Raw genomic sequence first — 21,384 nt, forward strand, 5'->3', positions numbered from 1 at the left:
TCCATCCTTAATACTCGATCCTTTAGTTGTTGTGTTCTATCGTCTGTCCTTCCCAATTGTAGACCCGTTCCGTATGTCAAAGTAGAAGACGCCAAGATGGGTCACTTCGGCGTGAAGATATAGTACCTTGTGTCCCCGTGCTTACTCCTATGTCTATTACCCTTACACCCACAGATGTAATTTTCCACCCATACCAGTGATCTTTGTCCTGTGTGATAAAGTCTTTCTTAGTCACCATAACTAACTGTTTCTGAGTGTTCTACAGTGTTTCATTTACAAAGTATTGGAACTGGGTGTTAGTTATATACAGAGCCCAACCATATATCAAGAAGTAGAAGAAGGTTAAAACCAAAACTAAGCCGAGTCCGTTCGTGTGTCTCGTACGGTGCGGATCGTTCTTTGGTTGCAGTCTGGTGTTTGCCTGCGGTGACAAGTAGTGTGTGACCGTTTGGCGAGTGTGTGTCTGTGTACACTTTGGTGATGGATACTGATAGTGGAGGAGATGAGGCACCGGATCCCTCATCTAATGCCAATGTTGGTCGTGAAGAAACTGTGCCGATGCAAACCGATTTGATTAATCTCACTTCAAATACGACTTCATTACAGCAGCCTTTACAACCTCAACAGTCTAATGCCGCTCAGCCGCCTCCTCCACCTCCCCCACCTCCTGAAGAGTTGGAGGTTTATCAACAGGCTCATTTTGGCCCATTTATTGTATTTGTTGAATCAACTAAGTCGAAAAATATTGGTGGGCTACATCCCATGGCGCTTGGGCGCTTGTTTTACGATCATGATATTTTTGTGAAAGGTATAACGCCCAAAGGACGCAATAGATTATTGGTGGAATTTAGTTCCGCGATCCAAGCTAATTCCTTTCTACGTCATTCAATACTTGCAACTCACTCCTTGAAAGCATATATTCCCAGTTCTAATATCTTTCGTGTTGGACTTATACGCGGCGTGGAAAAGGATGTTTCTGATGCTGACATTCTTAAATACCTCAAATCTGATGTTCGGGTCAAATCGGTCAAGCGGCTTAACCGCAAGGTTGTGGAGCCCAGTGGAGTGAACTATGTTCCTACTGGAACAGTTAAGATTGTTTTTCGTTCTCAGACTCTTCCTCAATATGTCTCTTTGTTTCAAGTGCATTTAGAGGTTTCCCCTTTCATATTTTCCCCGATTATCTGTTCAAAATGTCAGCGATATGGACACACGATTAAAAACTGTCAGGCTAAGTCACCCCGATGTGGACATTGCGCGTTACATCACCTTACATCAGAGTGTCAGGAAAATATTCGCCGCTGTGTTCACTGTCATCAGGAACATTATACTGGCTCATCAAACTGCCCTACTCATCAACAGCAAACTGCCCTTAAAAAGCTTATGTGTACAGAAAATCTATCCTTTTCCGAGGCGTCTGCTAGAATACCCTCGACCCAATTTGACATGTCCAATAATACCCATCTTTTTCCACCTCTTCCTGCTACTAGTTCCACTTCACCTGTGGAAACCCCGAGGAAACGTAAATTTACTCAGGTGGTTATGACAGAGCCCCGTCCCATTCCAACACCTGGTTTCGATAAGTCTGGGTATCTTAATCTCATCCGACCCCCTCCAGTGTCTTCACATACCTCGGTCCTTCCATCCACTTCATCTTCATCCTCCCCGTCCCCGATTCCGTCTACGTCCCGTAATTCTCAGTATTTACCTTCAGCTCCTTCTCAATCATCTAGTTCCCCTGTACTACGCCAAAAGGCGTATCTCCAAAGTGGTATTCATCAACTATTTCTACAACTTATTCAATTATTAGGGGACCAGCCGCATGTCGCACATACACTTTATAAGCTTCGTGACTGTGTGCACACTATGTTCTCTTTAGATGCTACGTATCCTGCAGTGGAATGCTAGGAGTATTTCTTCTAAACGGTATGAGTTACAATTTTTGATAAATGAAATTTCCCCATTCATTATAGCATTACAGGAGACTTGGTTTTCCCCCTCCTCTGAGTTTTATTTAAATGGCTTTAATGTTGAACGCTGTGATGGTGTTGGTTACGGTGGTGTTGCTTTATTTATTCACCATAGTTTATCCTATCAACGTCTTCATATCTCGTATTGTCTACCCCATACATTTGTTATTGGTATCTCATATAATCGCTGTTCCATTATTAACCTTTATTGCCCTCCAGATCTTTCTATTTCTCACATTCAATGGTGTCGATTCTTGCAGCAATTTTCTTCTCATAACGAGCTTCTCCTCTTAGGGGACTTCAATCTTCATCATTCTATGTGGGGAAGCAGTAGTGATACTTCTCTGGGTTCTTATTTCCTCACCGCCTCCCAATTGCATGACTTTGTCATTTTAAACGATGGTTCTCCCACGCGCCTCACTCCCCCTGGCTCTCCTCCCAGCGCTGTGGATTTATCATTATGTCGTCCTACAATGGCTTCGATTGTAACTTGGCATCGTCTTACTGATACACATTCTAGCGACCATTTCCCTATTATTCTTACGTATGGTCTTGGTAGGTTTCCTCGTTCTTCTCCCGCTCCTACATGTCTCAGTAATGTTCGCTCCTTCCGTCACTTTGATAGAGTATCTTTTATTTCTTATGTTACCCATCGTATTGAGCTTATTTCGGATAATATTTTGTCCTTTTCTACTCTCTTTCAATTTATACAAGATTATCTCGATCTTTATCATCCCTATCAACCTATTTCTTCCCACTCTGCTCGCCCCTCTTCCTTTTTACGATGGTGGGACTCGGAGTGCCATAATCTGGTTCTTAAACGACGTCGTTTATTCCGGATATATAGGAAAACATTAGCCCCCCACCATTATTTCCGTCTTAAACAACATATTGCTCATACTAGACGAGTTTTTCTTTCTAAACGCCGTGCTGCATGGCGATCTTTTATTTCCTCCCTAAACGCTCATACTTCGTCTTCTCGCTTATGGAGTGCAATTCGTTCCCTTACCCGAGCTTCTCAATACATTCCACCCTCTGTCACCCCTCCACAGATTCTATCTATTTTTCTCAACTCCCTCACTCCTGATTATGTCGTGCCTGACTTTACTATCCCCCTGTCTCCATGCTCTTCCCGCTTTTCTGTATTACTCCAACCTATACACCTTTCTGAACTTGAGGCCACCTTGTGTAATGCAAAGAGTTCGTCTCCGGGCCCTGATTATATACCATATGATATGCTCCGGATTCTCCCTCTACGTGCTAAACAAGCTTTATTAGCTCTCTATAATAATATACTTCTCACTACTTCTGTTCCTACCTCTTGGAATGATTTTTTTTTAGTGCCTATCCCCAAACCTGGTCAACTTCAAACTGACGCTAACGGCTTTCGAGGGATTGTCCTTGGTTCGTGTATCCGCAAGACGTTTTTAAAAATTCTCCTTCAACGAATCCTGTGGTCTCTTGAATATTATAATTTGGTTCCCAAATATCAATTCGCCTACTTTAAAGGTCGTTGTGCTCAAGATGCTATTAACATTTTACTTATCGATATTTTATTAGCGCAAATTCGTAAGGATTGTCTTATTGCTATTTTTTTGGACATACGAGGAGCTTTTGACTCCATACCACTTCATCTTCTCTGGACTAATCTTGCACAGAAAGGTTTTCCTGCTCATTTTCTCCACATCTTGAGTAATTTGTTTACGTATCGGAAACTTTCACTTAAATCTGCTTATTCTTCTCTTCCTTGTCGTCTGTCATCTGTCGGTGTTCCTCAGGGAGACATTTTAAGTGGTCTGCTTTTCGCCCTGTATATGAGTAATCTTGAACAATTGGTTACCCAAAAAGCTCGCATTCTCTTTTATGCTGATGATATAGTTCTTTATTACTCTCATAGTAATGTCGATGTGTGTCGTCACCATATATATCAGCTAATGGAGCAAGTCATTACATGGCTTACTTTCCATGGTCTTCAACTTTCTACCTCCAAATGCTGTGCAATGTTTTTTACCTCTAAGCGTAGGTTTAACTCTGAGCCACTTGTTTTCGATTCACATGTCATTCCTTTTTGTTCCTCCCATAAATACCTTGGTGTTATGCTAGACCGCTCATTATCTTGGAAACATCATATTACTCAGTTACGTCATTCTTCTGATATGTATATTAAAATTCTCCAAGTGGTTACTAGACGATCATGGGGTGCTGACCCTGGCACAGCTCAGTTGTTATATTCCGCTACTATTCGCTCTAGACTCGACTACTGTGCGCATGTTATAGATACTGCGTCGGATTCTGTTCTTAACCACTTAAATACTTTACAATTTAAAGCCCTGAGAACTTGTGTTGGAGCATTGTTGTCTACCCCTACTAATGCTCTCCTTGTCGAGACCGGTGAACTCCCTCTTCCCATTCGCCGTAAAATGATCACATCTAAATATTTACTTAAAAGATTTGCTCTGGCTCAACACCCATTGCTTCCTAAATTGCAGTTATTAGATGAATATTCTCTTCTTTCACAGGTCCGCCGTCGTAAGATGCCTGCTTTGTTGTGTGCATATCAATTTCTTCTTTCCTATAAAAACACTATCTTACGCACTGCTTCTTCCCCCGTTTATTCAGTAAATTTTGATTGTTTATTTTTTGTTCCTTCTATCATTATCTCCCCTACATCTTCTTTTTCCTCTTCTCTTCTTGGTTCTTCGTTGACTGGCCCTCCTTTTAAGAAGCTACGTTTTGCTCCAGGTGATTCTGGCGTCCACATATATACAGACGGCTCAAAAAACTCTTCTGGCGTTGGAGCAGCGTTCTATATTGTCAATACCAATGTTGCTGAACTCTTTCGTTTACCCAGTGACTTTTCTATCTACACTGCGGAAATTTTTGCTATTCGTCAAGCTCTCATGTACATTAAGCATCATTCTATACCTAATGCAGCTATTTATACGGATTCCCTCAGTGCAGTTCAGTCGCTCAAGTCATCTCATATTTCTTTTAACTGGTATTTGTATCATGTTAAAAGTCTCATTTATACTTTGCATCAATCTGGGGTGGTTCTCACTTTTGTCTGGGTCCCTAGTCATATAGGTATCTATGGGAATGAACAGGCAGATTTATTCGCTAAGCGAGCTGTTCGTGATGGCAAATCCCTACTTAAACTTGCAGTTCCTCTACCCGATTTTTATCCAATTCTTAAACATTATGCTTATGGTCAGTGGCAAGAAGATTGGACTAGATCAGCTTCTTATAAAGGTCGCTATTATTACAATATTCAGCCTTGTATTCCTCCCTATCCTTGGTATTTGAAGGGTAACTATTCTCGCCGTCACATTACCAACATTATTCGTCTTCGCTTTAACCATGCTCTTACTCCTGTGTATAAACATCGTTTTAACCTCTCCCCCCACTCCTCCTGTTTATGTGGTACTCTGAGTGCTGATATAAATCATTTATTATTCCAATGCCCTGTGTATGATTCTTTTCGTCCGGCTTTTATTTCTCGTCTTCTCAGTCTTCAGAAAGCTCTCCCCACCAATGTCTCCTGCTTGCTTACCGATATGTCTCCTGCTCTAATACATGCTATCAACCAATATTTGGATGACTCTCATATTCATTTGTAAATTACTGTCTGTTTCTTGTTTCCACCGATACATACTCCTGCTTCCACTGTTTTTTTTTTTTTTTTTTTTTTTGCTTCTACGCACTTCCTTTGTTATGTTTCGCGTTACGTATGTGCACATAGACCTGATGCTCAACTGTTCTTGAGACTTTCGTAGTGAAATTCATTGCGTGTGACCTTCGTTGTGGACTAATTGCGTGTGATTTCACATTATAAGTGTAATATCACGATAATAAGTGTAGTGGCTGGGTGAAATAATAGAGCCCATAACCTCTCTGACAACAACAACAACAACAACCAAAACTAAGCCCAACAACACACAAGAAGAAGAAGAAGAAGAAGAATGGCTTGTGGTGATTTCTCTTATATGATCCTTGTTGTGGTGGATGCAATTTAAGTAATCATAAAATCAGTCTTTTGAGTGTGGACGAAGCTAAACTGAACAACCGAAAAAGTGCGCGTATAGTAATCAGTCACGGGCTAATCAAAGGTTTCGTTCCTTGTGGCGTTTGCGCAAAAACATTGAACGTCAAAGGTTTTAAAACCAAGTTGTTGTTCAGGTGCAGGAAAAGCGAGTGCTCGTTTAAGTTATCTGCTAAAACAGGTACATTTTTGGAGGCTCGCCTTTCGCACGTAAAAATCGTACGATTCGTTGGGTATTGGCTGTTAACAAACAGGCCACATTACCCATACATTGAGCACGAGCTCGAATGCAGTTCCGAGACAGATAGTGTGTGACTGGTCGAGTTATTGCCGAGAAGTTTGTGAAGATTGGGCCACACGTAATTCAACACGAATTGGAGGAATAGGCACTGTGATTGAGATTGACGAGGTGAATTTCGGCAAAAGGAAGCATAACCGTGGTCGTAGAGTGGAGGCCCAGTGGGTGTTCGGTGGTGTTGAGAGGGAAAACAACAAGAAATTCTTTCTCGTGCCAGTGGAATCTCGCAGCAGTGCAACCTTATTACAAGTCATGAGGGAGCATATATTACCCGGGCCAACGATTGTATCAGACTGTTGGCGGGCTTATGACTGCCTTCAGGATGAGGGTTTTCTCCACCTGAAGGTCAATCAATCATTCCATTCAATATCTGGACACAAATAGGAGCGGACTCGTCCACGAAGTGAACCAGGAACGTCTCGCTGGAGAAGATCTCTCCGTTCACACGAACACTATCGAGAGAAAGTGGAGGACTTTTCGTGAATCCCTACCCACCTCAGGGCGCAGAAAGGACCATTTCATAGGGTACTTGGCAGAACATTTGTTCAAATACTGCCACCCCCGCGAAGAACGTGTCCATAATCAGCAGTGGCAAAGTTTGAGTGTATATGATCAATTAAAGTTTGTGGGTGTTATTCTTGTTGGTAGCCTTTTATTGCAGGGGTAAAAATTGTAACAATTCAATAAAGATGTATAGTTCCTATAAATATTGCTATCTTTTAAAAATTCCACGTTATCTTCTCTAAGCAATGAGTTTGATTTTCGTGTATTGCACAAAACAAGTTCAAGGTCTGTCATAAAGTTAGTGGTATTATTCTCCTTTGCGTTGTAATATGAAATTACGTTATATCTCCGGTTTTTGCTAAATACTTATTATGAGGAACTGTTTCATGTTAAAAAATGGACTATTCTAGAAATCAGCTGTTAGTTTAGCATTTTGGAAAGTGCCTAAGGACATAAATTTTTAAAGGAATACTCTTATTACTCCTTAAGGCTAGTTGTACTGGTAGATACTTTATAGCTATGAATTTTGCCCTACAAGAAAGATTTTATCAAAACTGGGTGTTATAATTAATTTTAAAATAGTTACTAACGCAAAGAGCTTTAAACATGTACATACATGTTTTATGACGTGTCTATTATTCCACAAGGATTAATCTAGTATATGTATTTGAATTACATAGATTTTAAGTCACATATGTAATTGTAAAATTTACAGCTTAGTATAGAAGGTTCTGTTCATGTTCTGATACTAGTACAAGTATCTCGTGTAGCTACTTAAAAAACCTTGCAACAATTTCATAGTTGATGATGGCACAGGAAGGTGCCGAAACCGGTCCCAAAATGACAGATAATAAATATGTGATATTTTAATAATTTCACTATTTTATTGTATTGAACAGGTGGAAACCTTTATTCGTATCTATAACTGTAACTTTATTGTTTACTCGCAAAGCAACGCCAATAACATACCTAGTCTTAAAAGATTGGTTGAAGTGCTTCACTTTGATTAAATAGATACGGTAATTACACAATAATTAGGCCACACATCATTTATTGGGTGTTGCATTTTTTGTGCCACTCAGTGTATTTGCATCTCAAAGGTGATCTTAATTATTCCAGTGGAAATGTAGCCTACTCTACTTTTCCTTCAACAGTAGCCTCACTCCAACCTATCTTTTCCATTCTCTACTACACCTACATCTCAAATGCATCCAGTCTCCTTTCATCCTCCTCATATTACCGAGCTCGATAGGTGCAGTTGCTTAAGTGTGGCCAGTATCCAGTAATCGGGAGCTAGTGGGTTTGAACCCCACTGTCGGCGGCCCTGAAGATGGTTTTCCGTGGTTTCCCATTTTTACACCAGGCAAATGCTGGGGCTGTACCTTAATTAAGGCCACGGCCGCTTCATTCTCACTCCTAGCCCTTTCCTATCCCATTGTCACCATAAGAACTATTTGTGTTGGTGCGACGTAAAGCCAATTGTAAAATAAATAGTCATTAATGCAGCCAAAGTATATTGGAGGAAGGTAGGATAATGAAAAGGCATATGTAATAAAGTTAATATATTTCCTTTTTTTTTTAAATCAACAGAGAATTCAGGACATTAATGCAAATTTCTTACAAAATTATATTACACTTTTACTGATATGATCTTTCTTTGCACATTGACATGTTATTTATAAAACATAAAATTTGGTTAAAAATGATTAACAATGTGAATTTTCTATGGAATGAATACTTGTAAGGCAAATGAAAATTTGGTTTTTAATAAAACCAAGTATATGGCATGAGATATATGCTAATCTAGCTGCTGGGGATTGATATATTGATGATATATACAATGTTAAGGTATTGGTGCCATCCTGAATGGTCTTCTTCAAACAGTGCTTCATTTTATGTCCCTTCTCATAAAAAAAAAAAGTATTTGTCTTTTATGAACCCAAGTTTTTCACAACTAAGTCATATGAAATTACAAAATTAAACAGCAGGCAAGGAAATAACTGAGTTGAGCATACTACTTCCATCTAATCAACCCCTAACAGTTTTACACATTCCATTTTATACAAGACTAGGAATGATGAAAGACTGCTGTTATTTTTCTTTTTAATGTAACATACATAATAATCTTTGAATTATGATGCAACATATTATACTCTTTTTTTTTTATGTAATCATCTGTGAATGAAACAGTTAACATGTCTGAGTTAAGTGTACTGCAATCAAGGAGGAATATTTGCTTTTGAATATGTGTATGCTTATTGTGGGATAATATGGTTGACTATCACTCTGTGATCCCTTCTGAATTTCCAGTCTCTCTTAAGCAGTGCTCAAACTAATGATAAAGTTTGAAATATTTTATGACAGTCATTTACTTTAATCAAGTATACAACCTAGGCCAGCGATGGCAAACCTTTTCCAACTCGTGTGTGCCAGTTAAAGTCTGGTTTATTATTTTGAATTGTCTAGTATGGTAGTATTTATTTTGAAACTTGCTATTTAATCTTAGCAGCTCCATGAAATTTATGTTAGGTTTGAATAATGCTAGATTTTCAACCCAAAAATGTAATGTGTTTGTGTGACACCTATAGAGTGACACTCACATCAATGGTTCGCCATCCTTGTCTTGGACCTTGCACATTATCTAATTCATAAATCATAGTGTCAGAATACTGGTTTTAGTCCAGGAATCTTAGTGTTTCTTTTTCAGTTTTACTTAATGCTGGAATGAGTTTAAACTTTATATTGTAATTTTATAGGCAAACTGAAATTTGATTTTAGTGACAGCAGTGGGTAATGAGAAAGTGAAGAGTTGTATACTTTATGGCAATATTTAGGAGTAATTAGAAAAATTTTAATTTACTGCCCATTTCTATTACTTATTGGATTTATGAAGGCATTCTAGTTAGTGTATGCAATCCAAACCGAAACCCCATGGTGAAACAGTGCCGAAGGATCTTGGCCTACCAAGCAACCTCTGCTCAGCCCGAAGGCATACAGATTACACGGTGTTATGTAGTTGGCAGGACAAATCCTGTTGGTCATTATTCTTGGCTTTTTAGACTGGGGCCGCTATCTCACCACCAGATAGCTTCTCAATTGTAACCATATAGGCAGAGTGGACCTCAAAACAGCCATCAGATCCAAGTAAAAGTCGCTGACCTGGGCAGGATTCGAACAGGGCCTTAGGGTAAGAAACTGGTACGCTACCCATATACTGCGGAGCCGACAAGTGTATGCAATAATAGAACATAATTATTAAAAATGCTGTGGCTTATCAACATTATCAGTCTGTGTTGCATAGATAAATTTTTAAAGATGTCAGGGATTGGACTAGATAGATGGTGTCAGAATGTTTTAATTAATGGAATTTTGAATCTTTCCTGACTTACAAGGATGTTCTCCTAGTATGTCCCTCTACCCTGTTAACACACTCAACTCTTGTTAATCCAGCCCTCGGTAGCCCAGCCTTCATTAATCTAGCCTCTAGCCATTATGTTAAATAAACAGACATGAGCTTCTGTGCTGTTATGAAACACTATTGACAGCTATGCTACAGACACTATGCACCCAGTAATAGTAATATTACTACCACACTTCACTTGCTTGTGTGCCACAGTAAGTAGTACTACCACAAACATTTAAATTCAATTGATTTGGTTATTACCTTTGTGATGGGAGTTTCCTAGGAACAATGTTTGGTAAGCACATGCACTCAGCTAGTTCTGATGTCATATTAATGGATTTCATATGATGGACTAATTCTTCTTGAATATACTACTTACATAAAATTTTATAATTATATAGCCACAACTGACTGATTATTTTTCTGAGAGTCTTAAATAATGCCGACTCAAAGGAGCGACTTCATTTGAAATAGTGCAGGTGCACAATGTTAACTGGATGCCAAAAATAAGTCAGCAATTTTAATTGAGATTGTAGCTTCAGTTACAGTACACTATCATGGCTCCAACGAAATGTACAATACATTAGATATGACGCAGATACTGGAAAATTTAGACAAGATATGCTGAGGTTCTTCGCAGAAAGCAATTGCTGCTGAACACAATGTTGGATGTGCAACTGCATGTAGGAAACTCAGACTAATTATTTTTCACTTAGAGATACAAATGCTAGATCGTAACATTGGATTTAATAAAATACAGTAAATATTCAACTGAATTTCTCGGACACATCTGGCAGCCTCACTAACTCTGTGCAAGGAAGCAATCAATGATCAGATTACGGAGAGTCTAGTGCACTTCTTTCCAGCACACAACACATTCATGTTCAGAATCCGGATGAACTGCAATCACACTGTCAACTTCTACCACAAATGACATGTCACTGACTTTGAAGACAACATTAAGTAGTTTCTATGTCTTCATTAAAGTACATGATAACACCATATTCTAAGTTTTATGTTGTATACAGAATATTTACAGATAAAAATAGAATGAATAGTCATGTTCCTTGTGCGAACTTTAAATATTGTACAAATAAATACATGCAGAGAATGTTGCTGTGTTATGGGTGTGGTGGTCTTGAGTTATCAATGTGAACTTCTTGCCGTAGTCTGCTTGGCAACTCACGATAGATGGCTTCAGGAACATTATCTGCAATCATATAAAAGAAGTATTACTGGGGATCATCTACAGTACGTCATCTATAAACAAATAATAAAATACGGGTGGAATTTCTGAGACAGTGTCGCCTGGCACAAGTATAACTTTTAGTGAATTTTTGGTCAGTTCAATACAATTTTATTTTTCAGGTAGCCAATTAATTGGTTTATCAAATGGCTTTTAGTGCTGGGAGTGTCCGAGGACATGTTCAGCTAGTCTGATGCAGGTCTTTCTACTTGAGTCTCATGGGTGACCTGTTCATCTGGATGTGGGATGATGATAACAAGGTAGGGAGACGGTAACACCTGGTGTCGGCACATAACCTACTCATGTCGAATAACACTAAGGGGCCTAATCCATGTTTAATATCGCCAGGGAATCTGAATTATTTGTTCCGAATGAGTAAATTTATAATACCAATATAAATGGTCCGTTATTGGACATTATAAATTTTCCAGCTAACTCATTCCTGGTTGCCAGTGTTTTGCACCCCATGTGCTAGACTGGGATCATCAGTTGATACTAGCACACCTACCACGACGCATGGCTAGCGCATACCATGGAGGCCACTGCGCAGGCTAATTGGAGCCACCGGCAGTGCCAATGCACTATGAGAGACTTTGTCTCTTTACCAAAAATTGATGCCTGATTGGCCATCAGATGATATAGATGTTGATTCCAATAGGGAATCTGAAATATTTGTTCGGAATGAGTAAATTTATAATACCAATATAAATGGTCCGTTATTGGACATTATGAATTTTCCAGCTAATTCATTCCTGGTTGCCAGCGTTTCACCCACCTCCCCGTGTGCTAGGCTGGGCTCATCAATTGGTATCTAGCACACCCACCAAGACGCATGGCTAGCGCATACCGTGGAGGTCACTGCGTAGGCTAATTGGAGCCACCGGCAGTGCCAATGGTGGAAAATTTATAATGTCCAATAACGGACCATTTATATTGGTATCCAATGGATGAATCACCATCAACAGCGGCGTATATCCTTACTCCGTATGAATACTGTGGAGAGGTCTGGAATTGAATCCAGGCTTTTGGTACACGATCTAGTGATTAGAAATTGTGTACCACCATCTCTCCTACCCTGCCAGCCAACAGTCTGATGGTGAGTGTTTCTCCATCAACTGGACTTGAACCATCAAACCACAGTGTCAGACCATATAAACTTGATGCCTTCACCATCATGGCCACCAGGCAGGCTAGTGGTCAGTAATAACTACAGTAAGAAATGATTGGTGTCATAGTGGGCAATTATCAAGTCAATAAATATATAACATACATACATACATACATACACATAGACTGTTATGCCCTTCAGAATTCAGTCTACAAACCTCTGTGTATATACCAAACACTGCCACAATTCTCTATTTGTAAGCCCCCTGTAGGTGGGGGCTATAGAATACACCCATGGTATCCCCTGCCTGTCGTAAGAGCTGAATAACAGGGGCCCCAGGGGCTCTTAACTTGGGACCATGGGTTGGCGACCACCGAGCCCTCAGCTGAGTCCTGGCATGGCTTCCACTTAATTATGCCAGGCTCCTCACTTTCATCTATTCTCTCTGATCTCCCATGGCTAACTCTTGTTCTTTTCCGACACTGACGGTATTAGGTAGCAAGGCCTTGGGAGTCTTTCATTTTTATACCCTTCATGGCCTTTGTCTTTCTTTGGCCATTACCTTAATTTTTTGAAGTACTGGATCCCTTCCATTATTTCTCTCTGATCAGTGTTAACAGAGGAAGGTTGCCTAGTTGTACTTCCTCTTAAAACAATCACCACCACCACTACCTGCCTGTTACACGAGGCAACTAAAAGGGACCGCAGGGTCTCTTAACTTGGGAGCATGGGTTGCCGATCATGGGGCCCTTAGCTGAGTCCTGGCACTGCTTCCATTTACTTGTGCTAGGCTCTTCACTTTCATTTATCCTATCTATCTGACTTCCATTGGTTAACTCTTGTTCCTTTCTAACCCCGGCAGTATTGGTGTCAAGGCACAGGAAGTCTTTTATTTTCACGCCCTTCGTGGCCCTTGTCTTTCTTGGTCGATACATTCATTTTTCGAAGTGTTGGACCCCTTACACTTTTTCCCCCTCTGATTAGTGTTAATAGAGGTTGGTTGTCCAGTTGTACTTCCTCTTAAAACAATAATCACCACTACCACTCTTTCTAGCACCTATGCATTTCTCACTCCAACCTATCTTTTCCATTCTCTACTACACCTACATCTCAAATGCATCCAGTCTCCTTTCATCCTCCTTTCTCAGTGTCTATATCTCTGCTCCATAGAGTGCTACACTCCAGACAAAGCACTTGACAAGTCTTTTCCTCAGTCCTTTATTCAGCTGCCCATACAAGCATCTCCTTTTCCTGTTGTAGGCTTCCTTAGCAACAGCAATACAGTTTTTCACCTCATGGTGACATTTTAGGTCTTCAGTTAATATTCTGCCAATGTACTTGAAAGGTAGCACTTAAATTGTTTCATTGCCTATCTTGATGGAAGCCCTCTTCCCTCTCCTTCTGATCACCATACTCTTTGTTTTATTCTTGTTAATTCCCATTTCATACTCCTCACAAGGTTCATTCGGGTATTCTAACATTCCTTTTAGAGTCTATTCACCTAATACACTCTATTCTCTTCCTCCTTTTCTTTCCAGACATTTTCCAGTAATCTCTTTCAGGTATAGAGACAGCAACCTTGCCTAACACTGTTTCCAATATTGTTTTCTTCTGTGATCTCATTTCCAATCTGCACTGTTATCTCCTGCTGTAAATACAGGTTCTGGATCAGTCTTCCATCCTTCCAGTCTATTCCTTTCATCTTTAGTATGTCCCTCAACTTTTTCCATTTATTTATTTATTTATTTATTTATTTATTTATTTATTTATTTATTTATTTATTTATTTTTATATTGATGATGAAAGGTCCCATGAACCTATGGCTCATGATAGGGACAGTGCAGTACATACTTTTGTTAAGGCGACACAATAATTACATTACATATAGTATAGCTTTGTCAGTAAAGTGACAAGTACATTTTTGGATAAATAAGAGATAGCTTTTAACATGTTAGCATCATAGTTTTCCAGAATTTTATTCAGATATTGAAGGCTTTTTTTAATTCCATAAAAACAGTATACATTTCGTTGCTTTCTCAATGTATAGTCCTCAACAAATAGCGTGCCTTGTTCCTTTATGTCTATGGGATCCAAACTTTTCTTCTACAATCCAACTGTCTAGCTTGTCATTCAGCCTTCTTCCCAGCGCTCTCAGTAATTCTTTGGCTGCATGAGAAATTAAGCAGATGATTCTGAATTTTTCACACTTCTGGGTATATTTCTTTTTCTTAACTGATATCATTACTGTTGGAGATCACCTGTCCTCTCACATTATGAAGGTACACTATCTAATTCATTCTCCTGTTTCCCAAACGTTTCAACACCTCTGCTGATAAATGTTCGATGCCAATATGCCTTACGATTCTTCATTTTCTTCAGTGTCCTTTCCAATTCCACTTCCAAAATTCTGCACCCTTTTTCATCCTCTGATACACTTGCCTCCTCTTCAATCTCTATTTCATATTGTCTTTGATCTGTCTTGTACAGATGCTCAGTATATTCATACCATCTATTCAGCACCTCTTGATGTCATTTAGCTATTGTGCCATCCTTTCTTTCTATGTTGTACTTCTTTTCTCTACTTCCAAACATGTACTCCATGGCTAATTGGCATATCATCTCGAACTTGCCCTCTTTCTCTGGTTTCTCTATTTTATCACATTCCTCTTCCATCCATCTTTCTCTTGCAATGATACGGAATCTGGCCACCTGGACAATAGTCCTAAATGCAGATAGGTGATGAATGATGTTCAGTTTCTCTTCTTAATTCATTTTTCAATGGTCTATGCATCTTTATCTCTTCTCCTATCCTCACATTCTTGCATTTTTCCCATTATTCCAGCTTCTTCAACATGGTTTCTGTTGCCCATTCTTTTCTAATTTGTTTGGAATTTCTAATTCCAGTTACTTCTTTTGCAGCTTCCATTAGAACTTCATTTTCACCCATATTTTATTTACACCCTCTCTCTCTTCTCAACTGGGAGAAGGTCACCCAGCCATTGTCCTCTTACATTACAAAGGTACACTGTCTAACTGGGTAATTCATTCCTCTGTTTCCGAAATGTTTCAACACACCTACTGTTAAGTGATCAATATGATATGCTTTACAATTCTGTATTTCCTTCATTTACACTCCCTTTATTTTGATTTTTACAAAGTTAAATTGCAGATTTTAAAAAACTGATATTCAGTCATCTATTCAAAAACTGTAGGGCCGATTTGTATTTGCTATAATGTCACTTGTACTTCTTAGCCTGTCTATTTGTAAACAAAATGGGATCAGAATCTTTTAAATCGGACAATGTGTTCACTCGCTACAGCATTTCTAATTGTACTAAGGGTGCATAATCCAGCACTCAAAGCATGAGCCCTGAGGAGTAAATTTGGATCATCATCCTAAATTCATCCTTGTAACATTTAGGTAAGAGTTTGAATTTCTTAACGATATCAAAATATGGAATGTATCACTTATAGTTTGCCAGAAACAGCCTGTGATAATCACACTGATTTTTGTAACGCCAACTTTCTGTGCAAGCAGGCCTGCAGAGTGAGATGTAATCATGTTAAAAATCAGTCTTTACAAATAGACAGATGTGATGAAATGAAACTGATATCTTCATTGTTCTACACCAAGTTTAATTGAAACAGGCTCCTTACCATCCAAACTGCTACAACATTCTTAAAGTGGATAATGTTAAGTATTTGGGATTATTTGTTAATGCTACCATGAAATGGAAAACACACATTATCAATTTATGTAAGAAACTCAGGAAAACTGTTTACATATTTGACAGCATAAAATCACATAGCCAGTTTGTGACTTTTACTAGAGGTTTATAAGTTTTGGTTCAGTCTGTTGTAAGTTATAGAAATTTCAACACATTTTTCCTAAAATAGATCAGTAAAGAACTTTTCAACTGCATTTTTTTTTTCAAATTCACAGAGAAACTATTTATGTATTCATATTCTGTTGCATGGCACTTATGGAAGAGATTTGAAGAAAACTGAATTCTTCAAGTATTTGGGGTTCTCTATGAGGAGCATCATTTCAAATTGTATTAAGTGCACAGATCATAATTTTACAGGAAGCTAAAAAAAGTTTTACTTCCTAATCAATTAAGGTAAAGTAAGGTAAGGGTGTATTCTGCCCAAAGGCAGGTCTCAACCTCCGCAGAGGTGTGCCTGAGCCGGAGTTTACGTACGGTAGTGTGGCCAGTTCCTTTCCGCTCCTCCATTCCCTTACCCCCCACCAACAGCACGTGGCAACCCATCCACATCTTGACCACACCCAATGTTGCTTAACTTCAGAGATCCCACAGGATCCAGTGTGTCAGCACGACTACGGCCGTTGGCTCCTAATCAAATATATCAAGATTCTAAACGGCAATATCTAGGTAATGAGGGTATATTCCAGAATCAGTTACGAATGAAATCATTTCCCAATACATGAAGGCACCATTCTAATTGGAAAATTTCACTTAATATATTTAGAACCAATTCACTGAACAAAATATGTTTTGATACAACCATTTTTTACATAATTGATTTGAAATGTACATTTACTTCTAGAGTATTTTTTATTGACTTTATTGTTTGATACAGCGCATCATATACTGTAAGTAAAGTTATTATTAGAACACTGTTGATGGTATATGGATGTTTTACAGTCTTGCAAGTAATCCTTCTTCCTTGTGCAAACCGTCAGTCATTGTCATCATGAGTTGGCCTACCAGATGTTAAACTGATGTTTAGTGCTGAAACATAAAACTGCAAACTATCAAACTATTTCCAGTTGTCTCCAAATCTTTTCAGCAGGTTCTCGACATCCGGTTTTTAGCATCAGGTAATGCTCTTAGTTTATCAATTACAGGAGGTTCATATACTTCACCCAGCCTTGCTTGAGAAGGGTTACGAACCACTTTCAGAAGTCATCAAACCTGTACATCAACTCCATTTTTATTGTAACGCAGGATTGACCATTTTTTTTTGCTTTTCTTCCAAATCACTCTCTTCATTTCTTTAATCGCTTCCAATTTCTTAAACTGCTTGGCAAGTATCTTGTAATCCCTTTCAACTCATTATTTGCCTAGATGTTTTACAATCTCCACAGACTGATAGACCTCTTGTTATTCCTTGAGTGTAACAATGTCAGAACCCTTCAAAATGAGATTTTTCTACAACACCAAAAATCCCGTTTGGAATTAAAAAGGAATTTTTTCTCACAGGAAAGATGATGACAATCATGGAAATGTTAGTTGGTACTGTAGTTTGTTTTGAAGCCAATAAACTGGAGCATGAAAACATAATAGGTTTTGAACCATTTGCTATGGTGCACATAATATGATTTGATCTGAATCATGTTTTTCAGTGCTAAATTTCTATGGGAAAGAATACAAAATGATCTGAGCCAACTCAACATTATTAAAGAGCATATCATAACTGGTGGGAAACCGTATTCTGGCCTTTAGTATATTTAATACATTTTGAAGTAATGCTCCTCATATATCTTGTGACTAAACACATACCACAAGAGAAACAACCAGAAGGTATAGAAAGAAGAGAAGAAATAACACAAATGGAATAACATGCAGTTATAATCCAGGAAGACATTAGAAACAATAAGGAGAGGTGTACTATGGGCATGATGAGCCCATCAGAAATGTTCTGGAAGGAGACTTGCATGGCTATACGGGGGCAATCTGCATTGAGACACCACAGCAGAAAACAGGGAATAATGGAAGTCAATTGTGAGGTACTCCAAACCAGAGCTTAAAGGTATTCAGAGTTGGCATTGCTATTTAAATGACAGGAAAAGGCTTTCCAACCTACTCAATGATCTACAGGAGTGCTAGTAAGGCAGCATATTTTTCGGAACAAGGAAAAAAGAGAATCGAAGATGTGAAGCACCATCTGTATAAGATTTTAAATCCGAGGAAGATTTTTTCCCCCAGAGACATCCCTATGTAGATGAGGTAAAAATACATGCAGACGGTTTTACAAGCAAATGACTCAAGACCAGCCAGAGCATATTATAGCAAAGAGGACATCACACAGAATTTCAAGCCAGTTACAGTGCAATAAATTGACAAATCCACTAAAATCTCTTTCAATGGCAAATTCTGTGAGTCTGATCAAATCAATAAACATTCAAAAGCAGCATCCCCCCTCCTAAAAGGGACCTGGACATCCCTAATAAATGAATGCCTCGAGAGAGAGAGAGAACACCAGAGGGTTGTATACCTTCATAACTACTACCACCACTACATGTCTTTATTGATCATGGCAACATTAGGGCTCCTGGCACTCTCTTATACTTACCTTTTAAACTACTGCTACTTGGAACTATTACCAAGCCCTGTCGAGGAATGTCTGAACCTTATGAAAATTCTATGATTAGGTGAATCAGGAAAGACATTTCATTGTCAAATTCAAATATTGTGTTCAGTTTACTCACCATTACAGCGATAGACTAAATCAGACCAGATGATCATCTCCTGAGAGAAGCAGAACACTCCAAGTCGCCCACCCTTCAGTGTGGAGTCGTATACATTGCCTGAGTCAGCAACCATGTTCTCTCCTTCAAATATTCTCAGTCTGATAAGACCGATCCTTGGTCGGTGAAGCAGCAGCCAGCGGTAGGCAACCTTCTCCTTCCAGCCAACATTGCGGGGATCTTTCCATAGTAGTTTCACCTGTACCAAAGTATAACAAAGTATCATTAAAACTGAAGTAATTAAAATACAAATTTATTTTAAACCAGAAAGAAACACATGTGCATCTACTGAAAGAGTGCTGCTCATATTTGAAGCGAACAACCATGAGAAATTGTTGATATGAGTGAAATAACAATACTATTTAGACAGTTAATGAAAGGACACAAATGTCTCTCCTGGAAATGCAAAATCAGACAGTATAATACAGTAATAAAAACCAGAAACATTCTATGTATCAGAGACACTCAGTCTCAAACACAAAACACTAAAGCAAGGCGTTCCACAGGGATCTGCCCTAGGACCCATCTTGTGGAACATTCTATATGATGGTGTCTTACGCCTGCAGCTGACAAAAGGGACAACATCTATTGGTTATGCAGATGACCTTGCAATAGTGGTAATAGCAGAGAATGTAGAAGAACTGACCTTCCGAGTAAATGAATCACCGAGACGAGTTAACCTTTGGATGGTAAATAATAAATAGAGATTGGCTCCACATAAGACTGAGGCTGTAATTTTGAAAGGTTCCAGGAATTGGAAAAATGTCAGTTTCTTATTAAATGATACAGTGATTATCCCAGGGAAGTCTGTAGGATACCTTGGGGTTCTTATTGACAGGAATTGCACATTTGGTGCACATGTGAAGGCAGTAACCCAAAAGGCAGAGAAGAAGGCATTGGCATTAGCCAGACTTATGCCTAACATTGGGGGACGAAGAACAGTTAAGAGACAGATTATGTGCTCTGCAGTATATTCCATTTTACTTTATGCTGCACCTATCTGGCACAATGCACTCAGGAGGAAGATTCACCAAAGAGCCATGGAAAGAGTACAGAGGAAAATGCTGCTCAGAGTTACCTGTGCATATCGAACTGTTTCGACAGCAGCTTTACAAGTTGTAGCTGCCAGTATTCCCATTGACCTCCTCATTGTAGAGAGAAAACTTTGGCATGAAAGGGGTGCGACTATATCTGCTGAAGAAAAGAAAGCCTTGAGGAACCAACTCTTACTAGACTGGCAAGACCAATGGGATGGCACAACCGATGTTGGCCAATGGACAAAAAAGCTAATACCCAACATAGGAGACTGGCTTAAATGTAGACATCGGCAGGTAGATTACTATCTGTCGCAGATCCTGACAGGACATGGAAGATTCGGCGTATATGCCATGAAGATGGGAAAGACGCAGGGAGATGGTTGTCGGTACTGTTCTGAAAGGGATACAGTAGAACACACTTTTTTCTACTGTGTTCGATGGGAAGAAGAACGAAGGAAAGCCTGCCAACAACTTGGCTGACGACTCACGCCAGGGAATCTGGTTCAGATTATGTTAGAGAGCCCGTTTGCCTGGAACACAGTAAAGGCAATGGCGACAAGCATTATGGGGATGAAGGAAAAAGAAGAGAAAGGAAGAACTTAATAATATACATCACTCCATTCTGATATCCAACTCTCACACAGAGTGGTGTCTTTAAAAGATTTTCCCCTGCCATAAAAAAAAGTAGTAGTAGTAGTAGTACATAGACTGATTTGATACAACTCTCTGTGTGCCCCTATTCTGTGCTAACCTTTCCCTTTCTACATAACAACTACATCTACTCTAATCTGCTTGTCATATTCTCGCCTTGTTGTACCCCTACCGTTCTTACCACCTACAATTCCCTCAAAAAACTAGCTGAACAAGTCCTGGGTGTCTTAATCATTCTATCTCTTCTTCTGGTCAAGTTTAGCCAAATCATTCTCCTCTCACCAATTCAAATGAGTATTTCTTCATTTGTGATTCGATCTACCCATCTCACCTTCAGTATTCTTCTCTAACACCACATTTCAAAAGCTTCTTTTCTCTTTCTTTCTGAGCTATTTATTGTCCATAATACACTTCCATACAATGCCATGTTTGAGGCAAAAATCTTCAAAAACATCTAATTCCCTGTCAATGTTTGAAGCGAGTAAATTTCTTTCCTTGAGAAATGCCTTCTTTGCTTGTGCTAGTCTGCAGTTTATGTCCTCCTTACTTCTGCCATTGTTAGTTATTCTGCTATCAAAGTAACAAAATCCATCTACTTCCTTTGACTTCATTTCCTAATATGTATTAACCAAATT

General features: G+C 39.0%; 1 protein-coding gene across 1 annotated transcript in view; it reads right to left on the reverse strand.

The window, feature by feature from the left end:
• Positions 1–8,981: 8,981 nt before the first annotated feature.
• Positions 8,982–21,384, reverse strand: part of Tsp (Thrombospondin) — a 182,167-nt gene continuing 169,764 nt past the window's right edge. The window contains exons 21-22 of the mRNA XM_067147719.2: positions 19,023–19,260; positions 8,982–11,424 (exon numbers count right to left, since the gene is read on the reverse strand). Coding sequence (XP_067003820.1) covers positions 11,336–11,424; positions 19,023–19,260 — 327 coding nt within the window. The 3' untranslated portion in view covers positions 8,982–11,335. The remainder of the gene's footprint in view (positions 11,425–19,022; positions 19,261–21,384) is intronic.

This window comes from Anabrus simplex, chromosome 5, assembly GCF_040414725.1.
Source record: "Anabrus simplex isolate iqAnaSimp1 chromosome 5, ASM4041472v1, whole genome shotgun sequence".
NCBI classification, from domain to species: Eukaryota; Metazoa; Arthropoda; class Insecta; order Orthoptera; family Tettigoniidae; genus Anabrus; species Anabrus simplex.